Source organism: Heteronotia binoei, chromosome 5 (genome assembly GCF_032191835.1).
Source record: "Heteronotia binoei isolate CCM8104 ecotype False Entrance Well chromosome 5, APGP_CSIRO_Hbin_v1, whole genome shotgun sequence".
NCBI lineage: Eukaryota > Metazoa > Chordata > Lepidosauria > Squamata > Gekkonidae > Heteronotia > Heteronotia binoei.
This window is the reverse complement of record NC_083227.1, coordinates 89,472,571-89,498,094: the sequence shown is the minus strand read 5'-3', so window position 1 is coordinate 89,498,094 and position 25,524 is coordinate 89,472,571. Positions and strand designations below refer to the sequence as shown.

General features: G+C 39.8%; 2 protein-coding genes across 2 annotated transcripts in view; one reads left to right on the top strand and one right to left on the bottom strand.

Moving 5' to 3' along the window:
- IL17RB (interleukin 17 receptor B) overlaps positions 1 to 19,980 on the top strand; it is a 46,066-nt gene extending 26,086 nt beyond the window's left edge. The window contains exons 5-12 of the mRNA XM_060238289.1: positions 4,001 to 4,127; positions 8,475 to 8,522; positions 9,979 to 10,136; positions 10,309 to 10,374; positions 16,816 to 16,895; positions 17,139 to 17,150; positions 18,065 to 18,162; positions 19,407 to 19,980. Of these exons, the coding sequence (XP_060094272.1) occupies positions 4,001 to 4,127; positions 8,475 to 8,522; positions 9,979 to 10,136; positions 10,309 to 10,374; positions 16,816 to 16,895; positions 17,139 to 17,150; positions 18,065 to 18,162; positions 19,407 to 19,963 (1,146 nt within the window). The 3' untranslated portion in view covers positions 19,964 to 19,980. The remainder of the gene's footprint in view (positions 1 to 4,000; positions 4,128 to 8,474; positions 8,523 to 9,978; positions 10,137 to 10,308; positions 10,375 to 16,815; positions 16,896 to 17,138; positions 17,151 to 18,064; positions 18,163 to 19,406) is intronic.
- A 1,736-nt stretch (positions 19,981 to 21,716) lies between these two features.
- The window catches only part of ACTR8 (actin related protein 8), a 29,256-nt gene continuing 25,448 nt past the window's right edge, over positions 21,717 to 25,524 (bottom strand). Inside the window, exon 13 of the mRNA XM_060239779.1 lies at positions 21,717 to 21,943. Within this exon, the coding sequence (XP_060095762.1) occupies positions 21,800 to 21,943 (144 nt within the window). The 3' untranslated portion in view covers positions 21,717 to 21,799. The remainder of the gene's footprint in view (positions 21,944 to 25,524) is intronic.

Genomic DNA, 25,524 nt, shown 5'->3' with positions numbered 1-25,524 from the left:
GAGTACTTCCCAATTAGCTGTTGCAATATCAGGCAGTGCTCGATTGTCGACCTTTCTTTCCTAAATCCAGCCTGTTCCAGGGGAATAATTTCTTCTTGTTCCATCCATATTTCTAGTTTTTCTAAAAGATGTCTTGTATAGATCTTACTTATTATATTTAAAAGACTTATGGGCCTATAATTGGCGGGATTATTTCGATTGCCTTTTTTAAAAATAGGTACAACTATAGCTGTCCCCCACTGCTTTGGGATTCGGCCTGTTTGATCAACATAAGTGAAAAAAGATGCCAGAAATTGTGCCCACCAATTTACATTCTCTTTAAGCATCTCAGCTGGTATGCCATCTATACCTGGAGCCTTCCTATTTTCCAGTTGCATTATATGGGCTTTTATTTCTTGCGTACTAACTGGTGGCCACTGAGGGAAGTTCTCTATGTTACCTGGAAAAGAGGGTTGGACATTGTCATCATATAAATTCTGGAAGAAAACAGTCCATGTTTCCGCCGGAATATACATGTCCAGGGGAGAGGCTATCTTAAACCCCCCAATCTTTGTTAATTTCCAAAAAAGCGCAGAATTTTTTAGTTTTACAGCCTGTATAAGTTCCTCCCATAGTTTCCGAGTATACTCTTTCTTCTTCCTTTGAATAATGCCTTTATAGGTTTTTTTATGGCTCACTAGGGCACTTTGTGTCTCTACCCTTTTTTCTATGCTACTCCTCATAGCAAGATAATACAAACGATTTAGTTCTTTTTTTGCTTGGACACATTCAGAATCAAACCAACGTTTTGTTTTCCTATAATGCTGATGTAATCTATTCCCTGCTGGCACAGTCATAATAGAGTAAATCTCCTGGATTATATCTTGGTAAACTATTAACGGGTCTTGGTTTTCCTCTAAAGCTGTGAACACTAACACATGCTTCTGCAAATTTTCTGGAGTTAAGATTTCTTTCACTTTTTTATCCAATTCCCCACCCCACCTTACTCTTTTCCCCATAATTCCTATCCTTGTTGTATAACATACCTCATTTTGGTTAGGATTTAATGGGAGAGCTATCTGCAGACATAGAGGTAGATGGTCACCCTCCAAGTATGGGAGTACTTGGAAATTTTTAATCAGAGGTAATAGAGAATTGCATACCAACATATAATCAATAGTGCTCATTCTATTCCCAGACATAAAAGTATATTCGCCTGGATGATCGCCATAGAATGCCCCATTTAGGATATGGAACTCTCTTCTGCCTGCTAATTTAGCTAAACATAGGCCGGCAAAGTTTGCCTTACAATCTTTAAAATCTCTTGTGAAGGGAAGTCCATTCTGGCCTTGTTCCTGCTCATTTAGTAGGGAATTAAATTTATTTGCTAAGAAGGCATCATTCATTCCCATACGGGCATTGAAATCCCCTGCCAGTAAGATTTGAGCTTCCGGGTGTTCCAGGGAAAGATTTATTATAAATTGGTCTAGTGACGCCCAGTTTTCTTCTATAGATGTCTGTTTTGTTAGAGGTGGGAGGTATACATTTATAATAATCAGGATTCCCCTATCCCATCTCACCAATATAGCCATAGCTAAATGGGACAGCGAGGGTTTCAACATGCATTGAACCTTAAGGGCATTGGAAATAAAAATGCCCAAGCCTCCCCTTAACCTCCCTGGACCTTTTCCTGGAACTGCTGGTAAACTATAGGAGGAATAACCGTCCAGCAAAAGAGTTTCTGCCATCCACGTTTCCTGCAATAAAATAATATCAAAGTCTCTCTGGAAAAAAGGAACCTCTATGTACGAATGAAGACATCTTAGCCATCCCGCCACGTTCCATGACAAAATTTCAACAGGTTTGTTGGTGATCCCCATGTCTTGCGTTGAGGACAGTCATTTGCATTTTCCTCCATCAGGTGCATGGGGGACATCCCTTATTTCGCATATTTCAGGGTCATCAGCTGCCACAATCAGGTTGGAATTATGCTTTCCTTTGTTAATTATTACAGTTGGTTCTAATGGGAAATGATGGGCCTCCTCTGCAGAATGGGTCCCTTCACCTTCACTCTTCCTCAGCTCACAGGCATTAGTACTTCCCTCTATTTCCATCTCCCTACAATCAGTAGAACCTCTGAGACCCTTCAGGGTAGATGTCAATTGTTCAAAACGGTCTATCAAGGACTCTTGCTCACAGTCTTGTAACAACGTAAATTTTGCAAGCAGTTGTTTCTCGAGTTCCTCCTCTGGCCAACTGGAATCCAGATTTTTCTGTCCAATCCCAATATCTCCTGTTAGGGGTGCCTCTTTGTCTAAGTTAATAGAGGTAATAGAGGGCTTCAGAGCTGATTCCAACAAAGGAGGGGGTAGATTAGAAGGAGTTGGTTGATCTAAGATCAATACAGTGTTGGTAGATTCCAGTTCTGCCACCAGCGACTGTTTTTTATAGTCCTTCTTAGAACCAACATCTTTTGTTTTTGCAACTATTTTCGAAATTATAGCATTTTTGAAATGTCTTTGTAATCTAATCCCTAGCGCCGCATATCTGTTGGCATAAGCAAACAAGTACGAGGGAATTTTGTCTGTATTAAAATGGAGTAAAAAGCGTTCAAATCTTATAGGACCTGGCAGCCTTTCCATCTGTATGAGGTCAACCAAAGGGGGAGCTATCCCAAGTAAGTTGGCTAAATGTCCTTTTGCTTTCCATTTGGCGCTCCAATCGATAAATCTCCCTTGCAATGGGAAAATATTTACAATACTTTTTGGATTGTACACCAATGAAAATAGATTTTCTTTAACAACCTTTGGTTTCTTTGATGTCGAAGTAGCTTTAATCCCAGTACCTATTGGACCTCTTTTCTTAACAACGTTTGCTTTATTCCCCTCCTGTGCCTGTTCTTTATTTTCTTTAGCATAATCTCCACCCCTCTCCTTTATCAAGGATACTATTTCTCGTAAGTAAGTAAAAATTGTCTGTAAGGCTTCTGCCACCAGGGTTGTTTGCTGTGCTAGCAACTCCAGCCCCTCCGCATGCCTATTTGATTGTTTGTCACTTAGTTGGCAAGATATGTTATCATTCAGAGCTTCATTAGTGTTACAAAAGGGCTGGCCCACAGGACAAGCTTCTCTTCCATCTTCTCCTCCATTAGTCAGTTCACTAGTCAGTTCCTCCTTTTCTGCTGGCTCCAACACGTCCTCTAGAGGGGAGAAGCGATTTGATGTTTCAACAGCAAATGACGGCAGAGCAGATTTGGACTTGTTGTTTAAGGTAAAAAAGTCCTCTATCCTAAGCTGTTTGCAAACTGGCAAAGAAGCAGATTCCTCCTCCATTTCTCTTGGCCGCTTGCCCAATGCCATTAAGGGGGTTCTGTTGGATGGTAATTGGCACTGTTCTGATAATAAATAAAACAAACACCAAACAATTGATATCTTAAAAATTACAGATAAAAGCCACAACAACTGCTAAGAATATCATGAAATGTCTTTAAAAGCCAAATTTGTCAGAACCACCGCTGTAGTCGACTGCACTCCGCCATGTTGCTTTACAGGAGTTGACTTAATTTCAACCTTCAGTTAAATTCACAGTTCAAATTAAAAGACTCTTAAAAAAAAAAAAAAAACCTGTCTTTGAGGGACAATGTAAAACTTTGTAAAACTTTATAAAACATCAGCTGTCGTTCGTTAGCTGCAGCAGCTTCTGTGTCAGAAAACAAAAGGAGAAGCTTATTAACTGATTAAACAGCCAGAGCTTGGGAGAGACGAAACAGCTGCACCAAAATTAAAAGTGAGGTGATAAGATGAGACTATTTAAAAACAATTATAACAAGGCAAGATAAAAGTTAGAAGATTGAAAACAACTTAGCGTTTTAGGAGCGTTTTTAGGAGCGAAGAAACAAGCGTCTGCCTCGAGTATATAATTCCATGCAGTATTCAGTATCATAAAATTAGTGAGACATAAACCTGTATGAAGGGGGGATTTTTGTAATCTGACAGGATGGTTTACTCTTTTTAAATTTTAGTGGCAATTCTACTATGTTGGATTTCCTGTAGAAGAGAATACCAATTACTTTATTGATGGTTACAACCTACCACCAGCAAACCCATATGAGGATCCTCCATCAAAATTAGTAAGACTGACTTCTCCAGGTAACTGAAAAAACAGCATCAGTTTATAAATAAAGTTACTTTAGAGTAGTTCCTCAGTGGAAAAGGCTTCCTCAGGAGGTGGTGGGCTCTCCTTCCTTGGAGATTTTTAAGTAGAGTCTAGATGGCTATCTGACAGCAAAGTTGATTCTGTGAATTAGGCAGATCATGAGAAGGAGGGCAGAAAAGGTTGAATCAATGCTTAGTTCTTGTCAGGACTTTTTTTTGAGCAGGAAAGCACAGGAACGCAGTTCCAGCCGGCTTTGTGGCAGGGGATGTGGCCTAATATACAAATGAGTACCTACTGGGATTTTTCTACAAAAAAGCTCAATGTGAAACAATGGTGACATCAGGGGGTGTGTCCTAATATGCAGATGGGTTCCTTCTGGGCTTTTTCTACAAAAATAGCCCTGGTTCTTGTGGCCCCTTCTTACACACCCAGGGAAATGCTGATTGACACTTTGGAGTCAGTCAGTCATTTTTCTCCAGGCCAGTTTGGCAAGGAATTCTGGAGGTTTTTGCCATCTTCTGGGCATGGAGCAGGGGTCACTGGGGATGTATGTGTGTGGGAGATATTTGTGAATTTCCTGCATTGTGTAGGGGGTTGGACTAGGTGACCCTGGAGGTCCCTTCAAACTCTGATTCCATGATTTTATGTGAAAATACATGTTACGGATTTAGTTTCCTTACTGAGCATATGTTTTTTTACAAGCTTCAACTGTTTGCAGAACTGGGAGCCCAGAAGCAGATTGGGAGCTCCTTATGCAATCAGCACTATTGGAGGAGAGCCTTGATCACCCGTTGGTGAAGAGATAATGCCTAACTCGACTCTTAAGTACCTCCTTCCTTATAGGAAGTGAATGATAAACTCCAGCACAGATCAATAAGTATTACTGCAAATGCTAACTGCTGAGATAAGGCTGTTCTTTCCCCCATCCCTTTCAATAGTAACCTCCATCTTGAAGACTTTGCAATAATGATTGATAATAAGGGGAGGGGTGGCCAGAGATTACCAGCATCCCTAGCCATAATGGGGCCCAATTGTGTAATTGGGGATGGCTCAGACAGCGGGGTAGGGATGCTGAATGAGACACACTGAACTGTCAGACCACATGGCCTTATATTACCATCCTTGTGTCTTCAGGCTATAGTGTCAGGTGACTTATGACTAGAGGCCAGGTGACTTATGACACTGCATGACACCATGCATGTCACTCCTTAGGTCACCAAAAGGGGCAGACAGGGGGAGGCTTCCAGAGGCCTGATAGGATTAGTGGAACTTGATGGGCTTATCTATTGAAAAACTACCTTAAACAAAGAAAAGAAGTTGGTCAATTTAGAGCCATATTGTAATCTACCATAACACCATAGCTAACACAATGGGGATGGTCTTCATTATGGGATTAAGACCTTAGCAACAGTTGCTTCCTTGGGCTTTTTCTTTGTGCCCAGTGATCTTCTCTACGGCTGACAGGAACAAACCTTTGTTATGTGTGGGTGTCGTAGCAAGCTCTTTTGTCCAACTGCTGGCTACTCTGTTTGCATCTGCATTGACTCATCCTGAGTATGTGCTGCTGTTGTACCTTCATGCCTGTACAGGAGCAAGATGGATTCAGGATCCCTCCATCATGACTTCTGGTTAAGGGCTGCTCTTATATGCTTTCTTCATTAGACAGTGTTGCAGTGGTGTTTTGCATGACTTGGCAGCTCCTTGGGGAAGCCTGATCTGGAATCCTTCTATGCAGGGGGATGACCAGTCACAGCAATGGCATGAACAAGCAGGGAGGCCTCTTAGCTAAGTTGGAGTGTTTGCTATTTGGTCCCATACAGAGTAAAATGTCCATGTTGGGCTGGTGCCCAGTTAAATGATTGGACTAAAGTAAGGCTGAGAGTCCAATATAGCAGGATGCATATGCTTATTAAGAAACATGGTTCATAGTAACTGAGAGTCCAGGGAGTCTGGCATCAGGGCCAGAGTAAACACAGTCCATTAAAGATGGAGGAGGAGGGCTTTGGCCTAACAAGAGGTGATGTCATCACATTGGATAGGCTCTGGTATTTGGGCAAGCTCTATGGTTTTTGGCCACAAAACCAGAGTATGTCCAAATACCAGAGCGTTCCCATGTGACATCCCTGGCATGATGATGTCACTTCTGGAGATATCATTATGTCAGGGGCATCACGCAGTGACATCCCTGTTTGGGGGTGGGGCTTCCCCTGCTGGCCAGCTGACTGGCAATGGGCTGAAGCTCTGAAAACCAGGGTTTTCTCCAGTGCTGCTGAGGGAATGGCAATCCTACTTTGCTCCCCACCCCCATTTGTTGTCTTGTTCTTTTGAGATCTCTTTTAACCTGGTCATTTTATTGAAACCAATGTGGTCACCCTTTTCCATGTGTGTTATATGTTTCTGTCAGGGTTTTTTTTTTTGTCCCTTCCGCTTTTCAGTGATGAGACTTTCACCATCATCAAGCTATTCCCTTTCCTCCCCCTGCCCTGAGGATGTGGTTTCATTTAAATTTTTCAATACAAACCTTATTGATAAAAGCATACAAAAAAAAATTAGGTTTAGCAGGTTCTCTGAATTCCCAGCTTTCCTTTAAAAATGCCTCTAGCCTATTCTCTTATGGAGATAATGCAAGGGGTTAGACACTTCTTAAAAAATGAAAACTGGGAATTTCAGTGAACCTGAATTTATATAACAATATTTTACTGCTGATTTTTTTTTAAATGCAAAAGCCCTGGTGGTAGTGGGGTGGTCATCTCCAGCACCAAAAGAAAAGAGGCACAGTTTGAACAGTGCATAGCACTTCACATATGGTTCCCTGTGCAAAGACAGGCAGGCATGGGGGAGGACTCTTGTCAACCCTTCCTAATAACCAACTGCAGCCCATCCCAGGAATGCTACCTTTCCCCCTCAGCAGTCTTGTGTGTTTCAGTGGAGGCCACCCCATTCTTTCCCTAAGTGTTAATTTTTCATGTTTAAAATTCAACCATGATATTGATATAAGCATGCGCGTGCACACACACACACAAAAAGCAGTGAGTGGCTGTGCCACCAATGACAACAGCACCCTCCCTAGAAAATCCTGATGGTTTAAGGCATGTGCAGAAGAAAATAAACTTGACTCCACAACTGTGAGAATGCAGAAGGAAGGCAGAGGTACAGAAGAAGCATGCCTAAACTGATTCCAGTTCTTGTGGATCAACTACCCCAAAAAATCAGAAGTCAGTCAAGTGCACAGAAAAGCCCACAGGCTCATTAATCCATTTTTGATCATCTAGTTTATGGCCTCTGTGCAATTACAAAACCCATTTATTTATTTATTTATTTATTTTATTTATATCCCGCCCTCCTTGCCAAAGGCTGCTGTTTGATAGTTGCTGCTGCATGCTGTAACTGCACACTGTTGCTATCATATATGTGTAAAATGGTCTTCTATCTGACATTTTTAAAACTAATCTTTAATTTGCTAAAATGAACCTAATCCTGAAAATGTCTTTTTTATTTCAAGTACAGAAAATTTGGGTACTTACTAAAGCTGATGTAAAAGGTCTATAATGCAATGTAATATATTGAGAATTCTGTTTCTAACAAAGCTCACTGCTTAATATGTGAAGCAGTCCATGATAGTGCAGTCCTAAGAGCACTTTCCTAGAAGTAACCCCATTAGATAGACCCAAATAGGGTCTGAGTAGACTAGTTTAAGACTGTTTTCTGAAACACTGTAGGAGATGTATGATTCTGTAATAGTGTTGTAATCTGTTTTTCGAGGTAAACTAATAATTTAGTGGTTGGCAATTATATCTTTCCATTTTGCAGTTGTGTGTAAATACTAGATTTATTTACAACAGAAGTTATTTCATAGAAAAAAGGTGCCAGAACTCATTAGCACAGCTCATTTGCATCTGCCACACACCCCTGTCATCACCCAAATGTGTTCTAAATTATATCAGCTCAGAATCTGCCTTAAAATGCTTCTTAAATTATAATTGTCATAATAAAACCTTACTCCCATCATTCTTTTTAAATTACTTTCTGCTATGTGGCCACAGTGGCATGATGAAGATTTCCATCTGTTTGCTTTATATGTTTTGGTTACTTTCCTATTTTTTGTGGGGGAAAATAGTAGGAAGTTTATCAAATACTAGAGCTGAGCAAAATTCTCACAGGGAGTTTGAACAATGGAGTCCAGAAGCAAGTATTGGGGTTAAGAAAGAAAGAGCACAATAAAATTTAGAGGTTCTGGAGTTCTGCTCCTGTGAGCTCCTGCCCAAATGAGGCCTGGTTTACAACAACTTGACATGAAAAGCTTGCACAACTTCTCAATATCAAAATATTGCAATTCACAGACTGTGAAGATGATACACTGAAATACAGCAAAACATGCATAGAAAAAGGTAATTCGATCTTCAGATTCCTTTCATTCTATGTCTTTATTCATCTAAAAAAGTATGCTTCCTGCCTAAAGGAGACCTACACAATGGCAAAAAATTATGATGCATTACTTAAAGATAATGGCCTAGGAAACAAGGTGGGGAATCACATTGGGGGTGAATAGGGGTGCCAGGCTTGCCACTGTTGTCTGCACCATGATGTCACTTCTGAGGGTATGGTCTGGTAGCCCTAGTGCTAACCAAAAAGATGGGTGGCAACTGGGCAAATCATTGCTTTCTTCTCAGCCTACTCCCACAGGTGATATGATGACTTGTTAAACACTGTTTACTCTGTGGAGGCATTCAAGTTCAGGCTATGGATATAGTTAATTGTCCTTGTTCTACCATGTTTCCAGTAAAGAGCAAATGACATAATCAAGATACCCTTGTTATCTGATGCTATTAAATGGATATCTGCCTTTTAAAAGATTCATGCCGCCCCTCAAAAAATAAGCCTCTGAAATAAGCCTTCATGATTCAAAAGAGTGGTGCTGGAAAATCCTTTGGCATTTCCTATTCTAGTAGTTTTATTGTTGGGTTGTGTGATATAATAAAGCATATTTTACAAAGTGTAGACCCCTTATATGGCCTGTTTCCCCCCCCCTCTCCTGGCTCAGGAGTATTATGTTGTAAGCCGCCCTGAGCCACTTGGTGGGAAGGGAGGGATATAAATCATAAAATAAATAAATAAATAAATAAATCTTGGGATAAAATGGGAGAGCAGCGCATGTGAGCATGATACATCTATATGTTGTCGTGAGATCCTTTTAAAGAAGGATGAGACACAAACAGGTGGTGAACTAAACATGGGGATGGGAAACAATGGCACAGGGCTATGCTTTTTGAGCTTCAAAGGTATGCTTCACTGGAAAGAGTGACTGTTCTTTGTGTATACACATTGAATAATTAGATTTGTGTACATAGGTACTTGTAGTTCTGTATTTGCTTGATACTGTATAAGTTTACAGCTATGGCAACAGTTGTGTCTTGGCTTAAACACACTAAAATCACAATGAAAATTCTTTTTGCAAATAAATTGGTCTTAGCTTGCGATTTCTTTATATTTCACAGGAAGTCTGTGGGATCCAAACATCTATATGTTGTCGTGAGATCCTTTTAAAGAAGGATGAGACACAAACAGGTGGTGAACTAAACATGGGGATGGGAAACAATGGCACAGGGCTATGCTTTTTGAGCTTCAGAGGTATGCTTCACTGGAAAGAGTGACTGTTCTTTGTGTATACACATTGAATAATTAGATTTGTGTACGTAGGTACTTGTAGTTCTGTATTTGCTTGATACTGTATAAGTTTACAGCTATGGCAACAGTTGTGTCTTGGCTTAAACACACTAAAATCACAATGAAAATTCTTTTTGCAAATAAATTGGTCTTAGCTTGGGATTTCTTTATATTTCACAGGAAGTCTGTGGGATCCAAACATAACTGTATGTAAAATGGATACAGAAATAGAAGTAAATTTTACAGCTAGTGCCTTGAGTCCCAGTTATACAATCCTCATTTGTGAGTCTGAAGATGAATGCAGTGATCAGACTTATCGAGATGTATTTCATACCAAGGTATGTATTCTTGTTCAGGTATAAGATTGGAGATGAGTGTAAATTATTTTTAATGGTGATTTAATCAAGCAGTCAGCCAATATATGAGTATATATGCGTGTTGGAATTTTTAAAAAAGCTATATAGAAGAAATGAGGATAACACAGTTTTTTTTCTGGTGTCTTTGCAACAGAAGAATAATAGTAGAATTTCTGAAAAAATACCAGTGAATACTCCAAGCAGCAAAAATTACATAGAGGTAAGGTTTAACTATGAATAAAAAGATAAATCTTCTGAAAAACCATTTCCTTGTATTTCTTCCTATACCTATATAGCTTGTACTAGATTGTTCTTATTTTATACTAAAGAGAAAGAGGATTAAGCATGTATGAACGCTGACACTGCCATTTTCCCCCTATCCGACTACTTTTCTTAAAGAAAAGTGATATGTGTTAAGAACATTACTATGGAGCCAGTGGTGGTTAGAGCTTCAGATTAGGTTCACATTCCCTCTTAACCATGGAAGCTAGCTGGGTAAGCTTGAGCCAGTCACACACTCTCAGCCTAACCTATTTCACAGGGTTGTTGTGAAGATAAAACAGAAGACAGAGAATGCTGTAAGACATTTTTGGGCCCCCTTGGAGAGGAAAGCAGGATATAAACAAAATAATGTATAAATCAGCAGTATAACATTTGTTCATTTTCTTGTCTTCAGGGTTTAACTACTGCTCTGTTTCTGAGAAGAAACTAATACCTTTGCTTAAGTTGTATTTTTGTAAGGACACAAATGATAAGCAAATTATGGATTCCTACTTTTCCTCAGTCTTCTCTTATGAGGAAAATTATTCTCAACCTGGCAAAAACAGAACATATGGAGGAAAGGGAGTTGTACCCTAGAATCAGCATAGGGGTAGTACATAAACACCTGGTTTCTTTAAATGAAACTAAGTCCTCAGGGCCAGATGAACTGCATCCAAGGGTACAGAAAGAACATGTGGATGTAATTTCCAAACCTCTGTCTATTCCTTTTGAGAATTATTGGAAAACCGGTAAGGTACCAGAAGACTGGGGTGGGCAAATGTTGCCCCCATCTTCAAGAAAAGGAGGATCAAAGTAACTACAGACCTATCCCTGGAAAAGTTCTAGAACAAATCACAGTCCTTGAGCTTTTGGAAAAGATGGCTGTGATTATTAAGAGCAAGTATGGGTTTCTCAAGAACAAGTCATATCAGACTAACTTTATCTTTTTGAGAAAGTGACTACCTTGCTGGATCAGGGGAATGCTGTAGATAGAGTTTATCTTGATTTCGGTAAGGCTTTTGATAAGGTCCCACATACTATTCTTGTTGACTAGTTGGTAAAATGTGGTTTGGATCCTATTACTGTTAGTTGACTGATCATAACAAAAGAGTGCTAGTGAATGGTTCCTCATCCTCTTGGAGAGGAGTGACAACTGAAATGCCTCAAGGATCTGTCCTGGGGCCTGTTTTGTTCAAAATCATTATAAATTATTTGGATGAAGAAATAGAGGGAATGCTTATTAAATTTGCAGATGATACTAAATTGGCAGGGATCACAAATACAGTGGAAGACAGAAACAGGATACAGGATGATCTTGAAAGTCTGGAAAACTGGGCTAAAACAAATGAAATTAATTTTAACTAGGATAAATATGTTCTATGTTTAGGTAGGAAAAACCAAATGCATCATTATAGAATGGGGAAGACTTGCCTTGGCAGTAGTGTATGCGAAAAGGATCTAAGGGTCTTTGTGGATCATACACTGAACATAAGTCAGCAGTGTATTGTGGTAGCTAAAAAGGCAAATTCAATTTTGGGCTGTATCAACAGAAGTATAGTGTCCAGATCATGTGATGTAATGGTATTGCTTTACTCTGCTCTGGTTAGAGCTCAACTAGAGTATTGTGTTCAGTTTTGGGCACCACAATTTAAGGATATAAACAAGCTGGAACATGTCCAGAGGAGGGCAACAAAGATGGTGAGGGGTATGGAGACCAAGTCTTGAGGAAAGGTTGAAGGAGCTGGGTATGTTTAGCCTGGAGAGGAGACTACTGAGAGATGGTGCAGAATTTTTTTTCTGTTGCCCCAGAAGGTCAGACCAGAACCGATGGGTTGAAATTAAATTAAAAGAATTTTCGGCTAAACATTAGGAAGAACTTCCTGCCTATTAGAGCAGTTCCTCAGTAGAATGGGATTCCTCAGGAGGTGGTGAGCTCTTCTTCTTTGGAGGTTTTTAAATAGAGGCTAGATGGCCCATCTGACAGCAATGCTGATTCTGTGAATTAGGCAGATCATGAGGAGGAGGGTGGGAAAGGTTGCATCAGTGCTTAGGTCTTGTGGCCCCTTCTTACGCATCCAAGGAAATGTTGATTGACAAGATTTACATAAGAACATAAGAGAAGCCATGTTAGATCAGGCCAATGGCCCATCCAGTCCAACACTCTGTGTCACACAGTGGCCAAAAAAGTTTTACACACACACACACACACACACATACACACTCTGGCTAATAGCCACTGATGGACCTCTGCTCCATATTTTTATCTAACCCCATGTCAGGAAAAAATGGGTTCTTGTTGCCTGTCATCCTTCAGACAGATGATGTCTCTTTTAGCTTGGAAATATTGTTCCAATTTTTAATACCCAGATGTACTCCAAATTTCCAGTGTATTTGAAAGATGTATATGCTTTAGCTATTTACATTTTGTAAGGATGCAATGTAGAACTATATTTAAATGGTCCTTTGCCATGATTTTAAAAATAAGAACTAAAATAATAGCTTGGGGGGGGGGGGGTTCAACTTGACTTAACATGCAATTGATTTCTGAGATAACCTTTTCCAAAATTTAAGTGCAGCTGGACATGGCCATTACATATGCAATCTGCAGACACGTCCATGTTTCCAACATTTATGAGAAGTTGCTATAGAACATCTTTCATACATGCCCATGCAAATTGGATCTATAGCTCCAGTAGCGAATGTTCCTTTTCAACCCCCTTCTGTATTTCCGCATCTTTTCCCAGCACGTAAGAAGATCAAGCTTATCTTTTACATTTAAATCATACTTCAATAAAAGTTTCATTGAACCTTTTGTTTCCTTGTATACTTTCTTCATTTTGTTGAAATAAGTCAACAATTGTGTATATTATCCAGTATTCAAAGAGATAAATTAGAAAAAAAGAAATAGACCTTCTGCTCAGTGAGATGTGTACCTTTATTTTTCCAGTTATGCTGATATGATGATAGTATTAACTGTGGCTTTACTTGTTGAAGTTGAAACTGCTTTGCTTTCTTGACTGATGTTGAAGCACTGAGGCTTCCATTACACTAATGTTGTAGGGTATGAGAATCTACTCCAGATATCACACATTTTGATTAAAGGTTTGAATACATTGCCCAATTGTAAGGCAGCTTTTGAGAGTTTAGTTTATTGGTTAGATCTCTCTCTTTTTCTCTCCCTTTCTCCCTTCCCTTGCAAATATCTTCAGCTTTTTCTTGCTGTCTTTAATTGCTCTTTGTTAGAAACTTAAGAAGAATAATTTTCAAGACATAAATGAGATCATTGGAATCAGAGACGGTGTTAACAATGTTTTCTGCACAAAGGGAAGTGGTGGAAAGAACACTCTTTAATCTCTAATCAAATATGACAGACATGCAAAAGTTCTATATCAGCATTTTCTAGAAACCAACCACAAAGAAACAAGCCCACAAATATGTTTCTGCTTCATCCAGCAAATATTGCTTACTAAATCTGTAACAAATTGCACTGACTTGTACAAATGGAATAAAATTGGATCTGGTGGTGATAAGTGAAATACTATTGCTATAATCATACTTAATACCAATATGCAACCCCGACAGATTTATAAATTGCAAGGACAAAGCTGAAAATTTAATGTTAGCATTAAATTTCACATAAGAATAATTATATAAAAACCAAATCAGAACCAAATACCTTCAGCAAAAATAATTAAACTGTGTGTACAGTTTGAAAAAGAAAAGTGCACTTTCCCCAAAATCATAGTAATTAGAAATAATTTAGTGTAATTCTTGAGGTCAATGTAATCAGCATGAAAATCATTTTTATCATAGCTTTTGAGAGTGCTTCCACATTGCAGTATGTTGAATGAAGACTTCATTGTGTGTGGGGGGGTATGGAGTTAATCCTTTGAAATCTGTCAGCTGAAGACAGTGTAGAAACTGACTCAATTACCGTGTTTCCCCGAAAATAAGACACTGTCATATTTATTTTTTCTCAAGAAGACACACTAGGGCTTATTTTCAGGGGATGTCTTATTTTTTTTATTAAGTATAATACAACAATTACATTTATTCAAATACAGTGGGGCTGGTGCTAGTGATGCATGAACTCCTTTCCCCTAGCCATTCGCATGTGCGCAATAGGATGCCTGCGACTGCGGTTACCACCCGTGCACGCGCGAACGGCTAGGAGAAAGGAGTGATGTGCTTGCCACTCACGCACCCGCGCAAGTGCGAACGGCTCGGAGAAAGGAGTTGTAGCAGATAAAAGGTATTTCAGTCTTCCTTACTGCTCTGCGCCGAAATGCATGGCATGACTATGCAGATACGCTGCATAGCCATGCCCATCACTAGGTCTTATAATTGGGATGGGGCTTATATTTAACAAATGCATAGAAATCCTGCTAGGCCTTATTTTTGGGGTAGGTCTTATTTTCGGGGAAACGGTACTAGCCATCCAAGAAAAAGGACAGAATAATTAAAAAAGGAAATGGGGAAACAGTGCCCCCTCTTCAAGCCACTGATAATCTTTAATAAAAGGACTGAACATTTTATGTGGTACCCTTTGCATGCTGCCTGCAGCAAAGCCTGGCCTATTTGCTTAGAGCAATCCCAGAAGTAGCACTCTATTTTTTGTTTGGCTGGTGACCAGGTTTCTTTTCTTCCTGCTCCTGTGACACGATAGGAGCACATGGCAAATCAGGTGATAGCCTTGAGCTAGTGGGCCTTCTTGGGACTCAAGGTGCAGAATCCCAAAGGGAATTCTTACCTTCCCATGCCAACCTAAATTGTTGCTTGTTTGCATGCATGGAGAAAATTATTTAGGCTTGAATCCAATCCCCCTTTTTGCTGATTCCCTCATTACAGCACCCCCCTCCCGCCTTTGGAACACTAATGATGCTTCTGGTGATGCTGTGATCCAAAGGGGCACAATTTCAAGGGGGCAAAGCAGGAGAGTTGCTGTGTATGTAGTACAGCGTCTTTTCACGCAGCATAGGATCCAGACTTTAACACTGTTCAATGTAGAAAGAAAGAAAATAATTATTCTGAAATCAATACCATCCCTCTAAGATGTTAAAGGAAAAGAAGTGTTGTACTCTTGTTGAACATGCTAACCTTTAATTTTGACAACTTAAAGTGAAATTCTATTACTTTTCACCCCTTTTAAGGACTTCATTGATTCACTGATGAGTGAAACAGATGATGTAGTCACTTTCAAACTTCACAAGTACATTTAATTTCTATTGAAGAGCTAGAGCAACAAACATCACTTTAGGATACAACCAAAACTGTATATAACCCATAAAGCCACATGATTAGGTCTTCAACAATATGTGCTTTGTCTCACTGTGCATCATAGTTCTTAAATCTGTTCACTAAAAGGCATAAGAAACCTGGAAGATCCATGTTAGAAACTATCAAAGCCTGGCAATTCTGGCTCACATAGTTGGGATTGCTTCCTTCCCAAACCCAGAGAACCTTGTGAATTTGTAGTGTAAGAGACTTTCCCTGTGGTGTGAAAGGCAAGTTATTTCAGCCTTTCACATAAGCTAAAATTCAGGAGATTTTTTTTACAAATGTAAAAACCTGGACATTTAAAAAGATTTATAGGAGCGGATGATGAAAGAACTCTTGAAAGAACTGCTTCATAGCTGCAGTATAATTCAGGAGTCATCTATAGCTCTTCAGAGTACCCTTTCCCCGAAATAACACCTACTCCATGTTTCTGGAAGTATGCACCACTGGAGGGACTGTAAGCTTTCCTGAGCTGCAGGCCTCACACCAGCGACAGAAGGGCCCATTGTGTCCAACAATGCCCCATCATTCTCTGCAGCAAACTGGTCTCAGAGAAGAAAAACTAAAACTACAGTAACCATCTAGGATTCTAGGAAATCCAGAAGCTGGTCACTGTGGGGTGTTGGTGCTTTTGCTCCTGTTTTTCTGTGGAAAGCTGGGTACCTTGGCAATCTTGCTGCCTAAGCTGAGCAGCTGTGGCTCATGCTGATGAGAGAGCCGGAAGGCCGAGTGGGAAGCCCATCCCCCTCACTCCAGATTCACAAGGGCAGGCTAAGTTTCAGCCATGCACATGCACTTGTGGTTAAAAGAGACTACCGTACATGTACCCTGCCATGTGTAATCTGCTTGAGTCCTTGTGGTAAAGGCTGACTATAAATAAGTTAAATAAATACAGAGATTCTCTGGTAGCAGATACAATATACACCCTTGGTGCTATATGAATAATAACCATTCTATCAATAGGAAGTGTCTGTTTTCATTTTGCTTTTAAATTTATGCATGAAAAACAATGTTACAGGAATCTTTTTATGTTCTTTGACACACTTTTATACGAAGTCATAAAATTGAAATAGTCTTGCAAGCATTTCATTCAGCTGCATTATAACTTTTTTCCTTCTTCCAGCTAACTCCTAATTTTCCAAGATGTGGAAATGACTGTCGAAGGCACTCTAAATACCAACTTAAATGTACTACAATTGGTTAGTTTGTTATTTTCTATTTGCTGTTGACAGCAGTCAAAAACATTAACCATAGCCCTGTTGGAGCAGACCATGGTCTAGTTCCACATTATTTCCATCAGCCAGGTGCTTCTGGGAAACTCACAAGCAAGGCAAAAATGCAGGGGGCTAAGGGTATTTCAGGTCTCCTATATCTGGCACTCTGGCTCTGAACATGGGAGTTGGTTCAATTATTCAGTGACCCTTCTGTTTTATGCCTTTAGGGCAGCATTGGGGTGCTGTCCTGTTGGATTCCAGTGGGTAGCCATGTTGGTCTGCAGTAGAAGAGCAAGATTCAAATCCAGTAGCAACTTGAAGACCAACAAGATTTCCACAGTTTTTGTGTCTGCCAAAGGGAACTTTGACTCCTGAAAGCTTAGCTTATCCCCTCAAAATCTTGTTGGTCTTTTAAGATGCTGCTGGACTCAAATCTTGCCATTCTGTTAGTCTCTATCTGACTTTGAACAAGACCTACATCCAAAGGGCAAGATATGCAAATATGTTACTCAATGGAAAGCATGGTTTGGGAAGAGTAGGGGTGAGCAAACTCTTGGAGTGAGCCAACATTTTCTCTTGCACAGTTTGTCAATTTAAAATAGTGCCAAGCAGCCAACTGATTTAAAAAAAAATTATGTCAATCATAGCCATGATGATGACAAGCTGCATAATGGATGGCAAAAAGACCCCCTGAAAAACTCAAAGTTCAATTATTGATACTTCTGTTCATTGCTATACTAAAGAATGTAAGAATAACCATTCATCCTCCTGCAGTGGAACCAAGCATATACAAATTGTTAATTTAGAACTGGAGTGGGGAGGGAGAAGAATTCCCAGCACTTTCAGCATTCTCTCTCTGTTGATACCCTTAACAGTTAAGCCATCTCTAAATTCCAGGGGTCAGGGAAGTGTTTCATTTTATCTGTTTGGTAAGATTCATAGTGGTGACTGTAAGAGAAAAGGTAATCAATACAGATTTCCAAAACCAGCTAAATTCAAGTGTGCAGGATATTTTTTCTTTAAGGGATAGAATTACAACTATTCACATTGTGTGTGTATAGAACCAAGTTCATTTTTTTTAAAACTTTTGCTTACTCTTTCCAAGTGGTTTCTTACAAGGTTGGTTTTTTCCCTTTCTTTAATAGAAGCAGACAACAGTAAGATACATTCCACAGGAATATATCTTTGCATACTTGCTGCAGTGTGTGTGAAAGTGTGCGTAATTTTTGCTGTAGTGTATGTCAAGAAGAAGCACGGTAAGGGCTTTTCTTGGTTTACAGAGAAAGCTTTAGCTGTTGCTCCTTGATATCAATATGACCATTTCCTTACAATGACCATCTCCACATAGTTGAAGGCATCCATGCAGCATTTATACTCATGCTTAGTTTCTTGTGCACTTCTGGAGACAGCTTGGAGGAGCCACAACCATCTGATTGTATGTGATAAAAGGAATTATTTTATGTTTTTGTTTTCCCTTGCCAGTTTTCCCATCAAAGCAAAGGCTATAAGGGAAGATAAACTGATATAGGACTTCCTTTTATCAGTGGCTACAGATTCTTCCTACTTTGCCACTAATTTAAATAATAGGAAGGAATTAAATAAAAAGTAGTTGTTACTGGGTTTTTGGAAAGGTAGGGTTGTGAGGAAGGAAGGCATGGTTCCAAATCTTCATTTCATGCTATTTAAAATGCAGCATTGCACTAATATTTCAATATGTTTCAGCGCATGTTATTGTACAGCCATTTACTAGCACTTTTTAAATTACATCTTTACTCCTGGGTACTTACCAAGCTAAATGTAATCATGTATTACAGTTTGATGGGTGACTGATGACTCCTGATTTGCATAATCTGTTTAAGGCCTGATTGTCTCTATATTTTATCACTAGGTTTCATTGTATTTAGCAATTCAAGATGCTGAAATTAATGCAATTAAACATATAGTGCAACAATAAAACTTTTAAAACAGGATTAAAATATAAGTGATACACTTGTCACCTCACTACAAGTATCTGCAGTCTTCTTAGCTAAATTAAGCTAATTTATCACCAACTACAGCTACTGTGAAATGCACTGTATTCTAAGTACAGACATTGAAGCTTTGTATAGAAATGCACTTTTTGCATTGCAGTCTTTATTTTTTGCATTTTCCTATGTCTAATCTGCTGACAGGAGCTTTACTTCATGATCTGAGTGATGAAACTGACTCTAGCCCACAAATGGTTATGCTCAGTCAGTCTGTTAGGTCTAAATTGCATGAAACTACATAGTATTCAGTGCATGTGCACCTCTGCAACAGGGACCCCCCTCCCCCTGGTGACCATTTTAGCTCAGAAAAAGTGATTGTCTCCTGGTGTTCAGGTGTGGAAATATCCTGTTTTTTGGAATTTATAACATAAAAATCAAGAGACGTTATCGCACACACCCAGTATTGACGGTAAATTAATACTTAAATCTGAACTTTATTGATCTAAAAAAGTCCCCCCCACCCCTTGTTACAGGTGCAGTCAAGATGTGGCCCTTTTCCTATTCTGCAGTACAAGTGCCGGTTAAGATTCTTCTTATATATCCACCTGATGTCTGCATTCACCACACAGTCCTTGCTTTTGCTGAGTTTCTACGTGAACGCTGCCAAAGTGATGTTGTTATAGATGTGTGGCAGAAACGGAGAATTGCTGAAATAGGGCCAGTGCAGTGGCTTGCTATTCAGAAAGAATTAGCTGATAAAGTAATTTTTCTTAGTCTAAGCCATATGGAGCCTGAGTGTGAGTCAGCATGTAAAAGATTTGTAGAAGGCCACAATAAGAACTCTGAGTGTATGTTCACTCTTGCTTATAACCTTTTCTGTAGTGACTGGAAAAACCAGTCATCTCTCCATAAGTACATGGTAGTTTCTTTTGATGATGCATATTCAATTAAAGCTCTCCCAAGTGCCTTGAATATCTGTCCAAAGTATTTTCTAATGAAGGATTTTGATTCCTTTCTTAGAGAGCTTTACCTTTTACAGAGCTCCAGCTGTAGTAAAGGCAGAAAGTCAAAGGGCAGTTATCTAATTTGAAAAGTCAACTTCATGTATAGTACTATGGCATAGGTAGTAAAACCCAAAAGAAAAAAAATCCAGTTTCTTAAAATAACATCTCCTTTCTGGCCCCCAGTGTTAATTAAGGAGCTCATTTTGTGTATTAACCATTTTCATGCAACAAATGCATGAACTGTCATGCCACTGAATTGGTACAGTCTTTCTAAAACCGTTTCCTATGCACTGATTCTGTTTTCTAAAATACACAGAACTAGATATTACAGATTATCAGCCTGCTGCCTTTCCACCAGCCCTGGAATCTGTGATTTACACAGAAGCAATCTGCCAAGGAAGAGGAGGGGAGTTGCCTGTCATAAAGAAGGCAACTGTGGCAAAGGAGTGCCTGCATCTCCACTTGAAAGGATCAGGTAGCAGATGATGGGAAACTGAGATTCAGGAGATCAGCTGCTTGCTGGTTGAACTAGGCAATCCTGACCAAAGATATGAAACAGTATAAGGCAGCTTCATGTTCAAGAACAAGATTGGTTTGCTGTTAAATTTGGTTTTTTGTGTGTCTTTAAGTATGTAACATTTATTTATAGTAGCTGGAATATATTTAAGAACAAGTTTGTATCAATGATTGTTCTACTAATTGGAGAAAGTCTACGACAGGGTAGTCACCCTTTTTTAAATCCAAGTGCTGACAAAAATTACAGGAACTACCTGTGAGAATACTAGTATGCATCTGGCATATGAAGGGTGATAATGGTTGTACTTAGCCAGACTCATTTGGAGCAAGCAGGTTCTCACTAGCTCTGCCAGCATCTCTTGGATTCACCTTGAACTTGGTTGGTGGCTGTGCAGGATCTGGAGGTGATGATGGGCATAAGCCATAACTGTCCCCTTTTCTCACACCTCTGGCTCCATCAGTTCTGTCAGTGCTTGGGCTGCTTGGGCAGGGGTGCCTGAAGTGCCAGTCAAAATGGTCTGGTGGGCAGCTGTTGACATGAGTGCCAGAGGTTGCTTCCTCCTTTTTTGGGGATTTAGTATATAACATGCTGCAAAGGTCATTATTGCTCTCTTAATGAATAGCTATAAACTCCTATGCCTTTTCCTCCTTTCTCTTAACAATGGGCTCTTTGTGTTCCTTTCCATCTGAGACTGGCACCTCTATGCTATGGAAACATTCATGAATATCCCAATTTTTTTGATGGAAATGTTCCAAGTATTAATCCCTTTGCAACCTCATATTTATTACAAATTGGGGTTCTTGATGGCTGCAACAAAAGCAAGCAAATAAACTACAGTGAATTTACTTTCAACTGGTTCTTCGATTCATTCTAACAGAAGAAGTTAACATATTCCAAACAACCAGAAGTGTGTCTTATATAGACTGTTAAAAAAGGGCTGTGTTTTATTATTAAAATATATTTATCCTTTGTTTTCTGTGTAAAAAACAAACTTTGGTCTGGCACACCAGTGTAGAGATTTTTTGTGACTCCTCCAAACCAACCCTACATTTTCCTCCTAGAACTAAGTTCAGCTATACTAGCCTAGAGCAGTTTCAGAGGATAGCCACATTGCTCTGCAGTGAAAGACCTGGATTTGAGACCAGTAGCACCCAACAAGAGACCATCAAGATTCTCAGGGTATAAGCTTTTTGACAGTCAAAGCTCCCTTTGTCAGAATAGACAAGACATTATTGTGATTACTCCAATTAGAATAAGGTTTTTAGATTTCCTGATCTCAGGTTATTTTGCATCCCATTTTTTTCAAATGAGGAGAACACTCCTTTTTATTTAATAAAACTTTATTTTTAAAAAATTAAAAGAAAAACAATATTTGGCACTACTTTCTACCTAAAGTATTAGTGGATCACCACACAAACGCAGCTCTTTCACGTAACATACGGACACCAAAGCGCTGCCATTCTCGTTGATATATCCAAAGCTCCTGTGTTGTGTCCAGGCAAGCTAGAACAGCACCCCCTTTCCACGCAATCAAACGAGGATCCATGTCCTAGGAATAAGATGGTCATATGAAAACACCAGGCAAGGCAAACAGAATATAAACAAGCAACACATCCTTATTGTATGGATCCTAAACCTTGCTTCATTTGTACTGAATCCTATTTTGTTACAAGGGTGGTATCCCTCTGTGAAGAAAGCTCCTCCAGTGGTAGATGCTTCCACTGAAATAACACCAGTTTCTTTCAGTGAAAGACAACAGAGGTTACATCCTCTACAGCACAGAACCACTCCACAACAGATGTACACTGAATGGCATGATCAGAAGCAAATCTTAGGATTCAAGCCTACATTTTCCAAGTCTCATTTTACAACCTTGTTATCTTTAAATGACTAGCTACTGACTTGCTATCTGCCATTGATCATTCCAGTTATCAAATTTATCTTTAGACTCCTGAGATACATCATGTTTGACTTCAGCAACATCCCAACAGTCCTGAAAAGTGTCATTTTCAGCTTAAAACTTCCCATACTATCTCAATAAAGGCTGCTGGTGCTTAAAATCAAAAAGGTGGCAGAGCAGTTTTTAAACTAAATCTTGGGGGAAAGCCGACAGGAGATTAAATGTCTCTGGTTCGCAAAAACTCATCTCGAAGAGATGAAGGGTTAGCTGTTACTTTTCTACCAGGTAATGGATCAGAGTTGTCCACTGAGATGGTGACAAACAGTATGGACTGTCTGCCAAAGTCTCGAGGCGGCAGGAGGAAGGTTGCAGGCCTAGCTTGCCTGGGAAATTATAGATGTTTGTATACAAATGCTAGAAGTGTTCAAAGTAAAATTGGTAAGTTGGAATGTTTAGTGCTGGGAGAAAACATAGACATTGTGGAAATTTCGGAAACTTGGTGGAATGAGGAGAATCAGTGGGACATGGTGATTCCTGGATATAAGTTATATCGGAAGGATAGCGAGGGAAGGGTTGGAGGTGGGGTGGCTCTGTATGTCAGAGAGGGTATACAGTTCGACTGAGGTCAGAGAATTAGATTCCCTTCTAGAAATGCTTTGGGTCGAAATATAGGGCCCAAAAGGAAATTTAACTATGGGAGTTTGTTATCGCCCACCAAATCAAAAGAGAGAGGACGATTATAATATGATGGAAGGATTAAAGATAGTGGTTAAATGTAAAAACTGTGTCGTAATAGGTGATTTTAACTACCAGCAGATTGACTGGGTCAATATGTGTTCAGGTCGAGAGAAAGAGATTGAGTTTCTAGATGCTCTCAATGACTGTGCTATGGAGCAGATAGTCTCAGAACCTACCAGGGGTGGGGCAATCCTGGATTTGGTCCTAAGTAATGCCCAAGACTTGGTGAGAGATGTAAAAGTGATCACACCACTTGGGAGCAGTGACCATAACATTATTGAATTCACCATTTCTATAAACAGAGTTGCCCCAAAAGACCAGCACAACCACGTTTAACTTTAAAAGGGGTAAATTCTCTGAGATGAGGAGGCATGTGAAGAGGAAACTGAAAGGAAAGGTAAATACAGTCAAACCCTTGGGAAAACTTGGAGGCTATTTAAAACTACAATCCTAGAAGCTCAGATAAAATATATACCACAAGTTAGGAAAGGCACAAACAGGTATAAGAAAAGGCCTGCATGGTTAACAAACAAAATAATGGAAGCTGTAAAAAGTAAGGAGGACTCCTTTAAGCGGTGGAAAGCTAGTCCAAGTGAGATTAATAAAAGGGAATACAGGCTGTGACAAATCAAATGCAAGACTATAATCAGACAGGCAAAAAGGGACTATGAGGAGCATATTGCAAAAAACATAAAGACCAACAATAAAAATTTCTTCAAGTATATTAGAAGCAGGAAACCAGCCAGGGAGGCAGTGGGGCCCTTGGATGACAAAGGGTAAAAGGATTACTGAAGGAGGATAGGAAAATGGCTGAGAAGCTGAATGCATTTTTTGCCTCCGTCTTCACTGTGGAAGATGAGAAGTGTTGCCCACTCCAATACCACTTATTTTGGAAGGGGTGTTGAAAAGACCTGAGTCAGATTGAGGTGACAAGAGAGGAGGTTCTACAACTGATAGACAAATTAAAATCTAATAATAATAATCAGGTCCGGATGGCATACACCCAAGAGTTCTGAAAGAACTCTAAGTTGAACTTGTGGATCTCCTGACAAAAATATGTAATTTTTCATTGAAATTTGCCTCCGTTCCTGAGGACTGAAAGGTAGCAAATGTCACCCCCATCTTTAAAAAGAGTTCCAGAGGAGATCTGGGAAATTACAGGCCAGTCAGTCTGACTGCAATACCGGGAAAGTTGGTAGAAACCATTATCAAGGACAGAACGAGTAGGCACACTGATGAACACGAGTTATTGAGGAAGACTCAGCATGGATTCTGTAAGAGAAGATCTTGCTTCACTAACCTGTTACATTTCTTTGAGGGGGTGAGCAAACATGTGGACAAAGGAGACCCAATAGATATTGTTTACCTTGACTTCCAGAAAGCTTTTGATAAAGTTCCTCATCAAAGGCTCCTTACTAAGCTTGAGAGTCATGGAGTAAAAGGACAGGTCCTCTTGTGGATCAAAAACTGGCTAATTAATAGGAAGCAGAGAGTGAGTATAAATGGGCAGTCTTCGCAGTGGAGGACGGTAAGCAGTGGGGTGCCGCAGGGCTCAGTACTGGGTCTCATGCTCTTTAACTTGTTCATTAATGATCTGGAGTTGGGAGTAAGCAGTGAAGTGGCCAAGTTTGCAGATGACACCAAATTGTTCAGGGTGGTGAGAACCAGAGAGGATTGTGAGGCACTCCAAAGGGATCTGTTGAGGCTGGGTGAGTGGGCGTCAACGTGGCAGATGAGGTTCAATGTGGCCAAGTACAAAGTAATGCACATTGGGGCCAAGAATCCCAGCTACAAATACAAGTTGATGGGGTGTGAACTGGCAGAGACTGACCAAGAAAGAGATCTTGGGGTCGTGGTAGATAACTCACTGAAAATGTCAAGACAGTGTGCGATTGCAATTAAAAACGCCAATGCCATGCTGGGAGTTATTAGGAAGGGAATTGAAAACAAATCAGCCTGTATCATAATGCCCCTGTATACATTGACGGTGCGGTCTCATTTGGAATACTGTGTACAATTCTGGTCACTGCACTTCAAAAAGGATATAGCATTGGAAAAAGTGCAGAAAAGGGCAACTAGAATGATTAAAGATTCGGAACACTTTCCCTATGAAGAAACGTTAAAACGCTTGGGGCTCTTTAGCTTGGAGAAACATCGACTGCGGGGTGACATGATAGAGGTTTAAAAGATTATTCATGGGAAGGAGAAAGCAGAGAAAGAGGTACTTTTCTCCCTTTTTCACAATACAAGAACTCGTGGGCATTCAGTGAAATTGCTGAGCAGTCAGGTTAAAATGGGTAAAAGGAAGTACTTCTTCACCCAAAGGGTGATTAACACGTGGAATTCACTGCCACAGGTGGTGGCGGCTACAAGCATAGCCAGCTTCAAGAGGGGGTTAGATAAAAATATGGAGCAGAGGTCCATCAGTGGCTATTAGCCACAGTGTGTGTGTGTGTGTATTTGGCCACTGTGTGACACAGAGTGTTGGACTG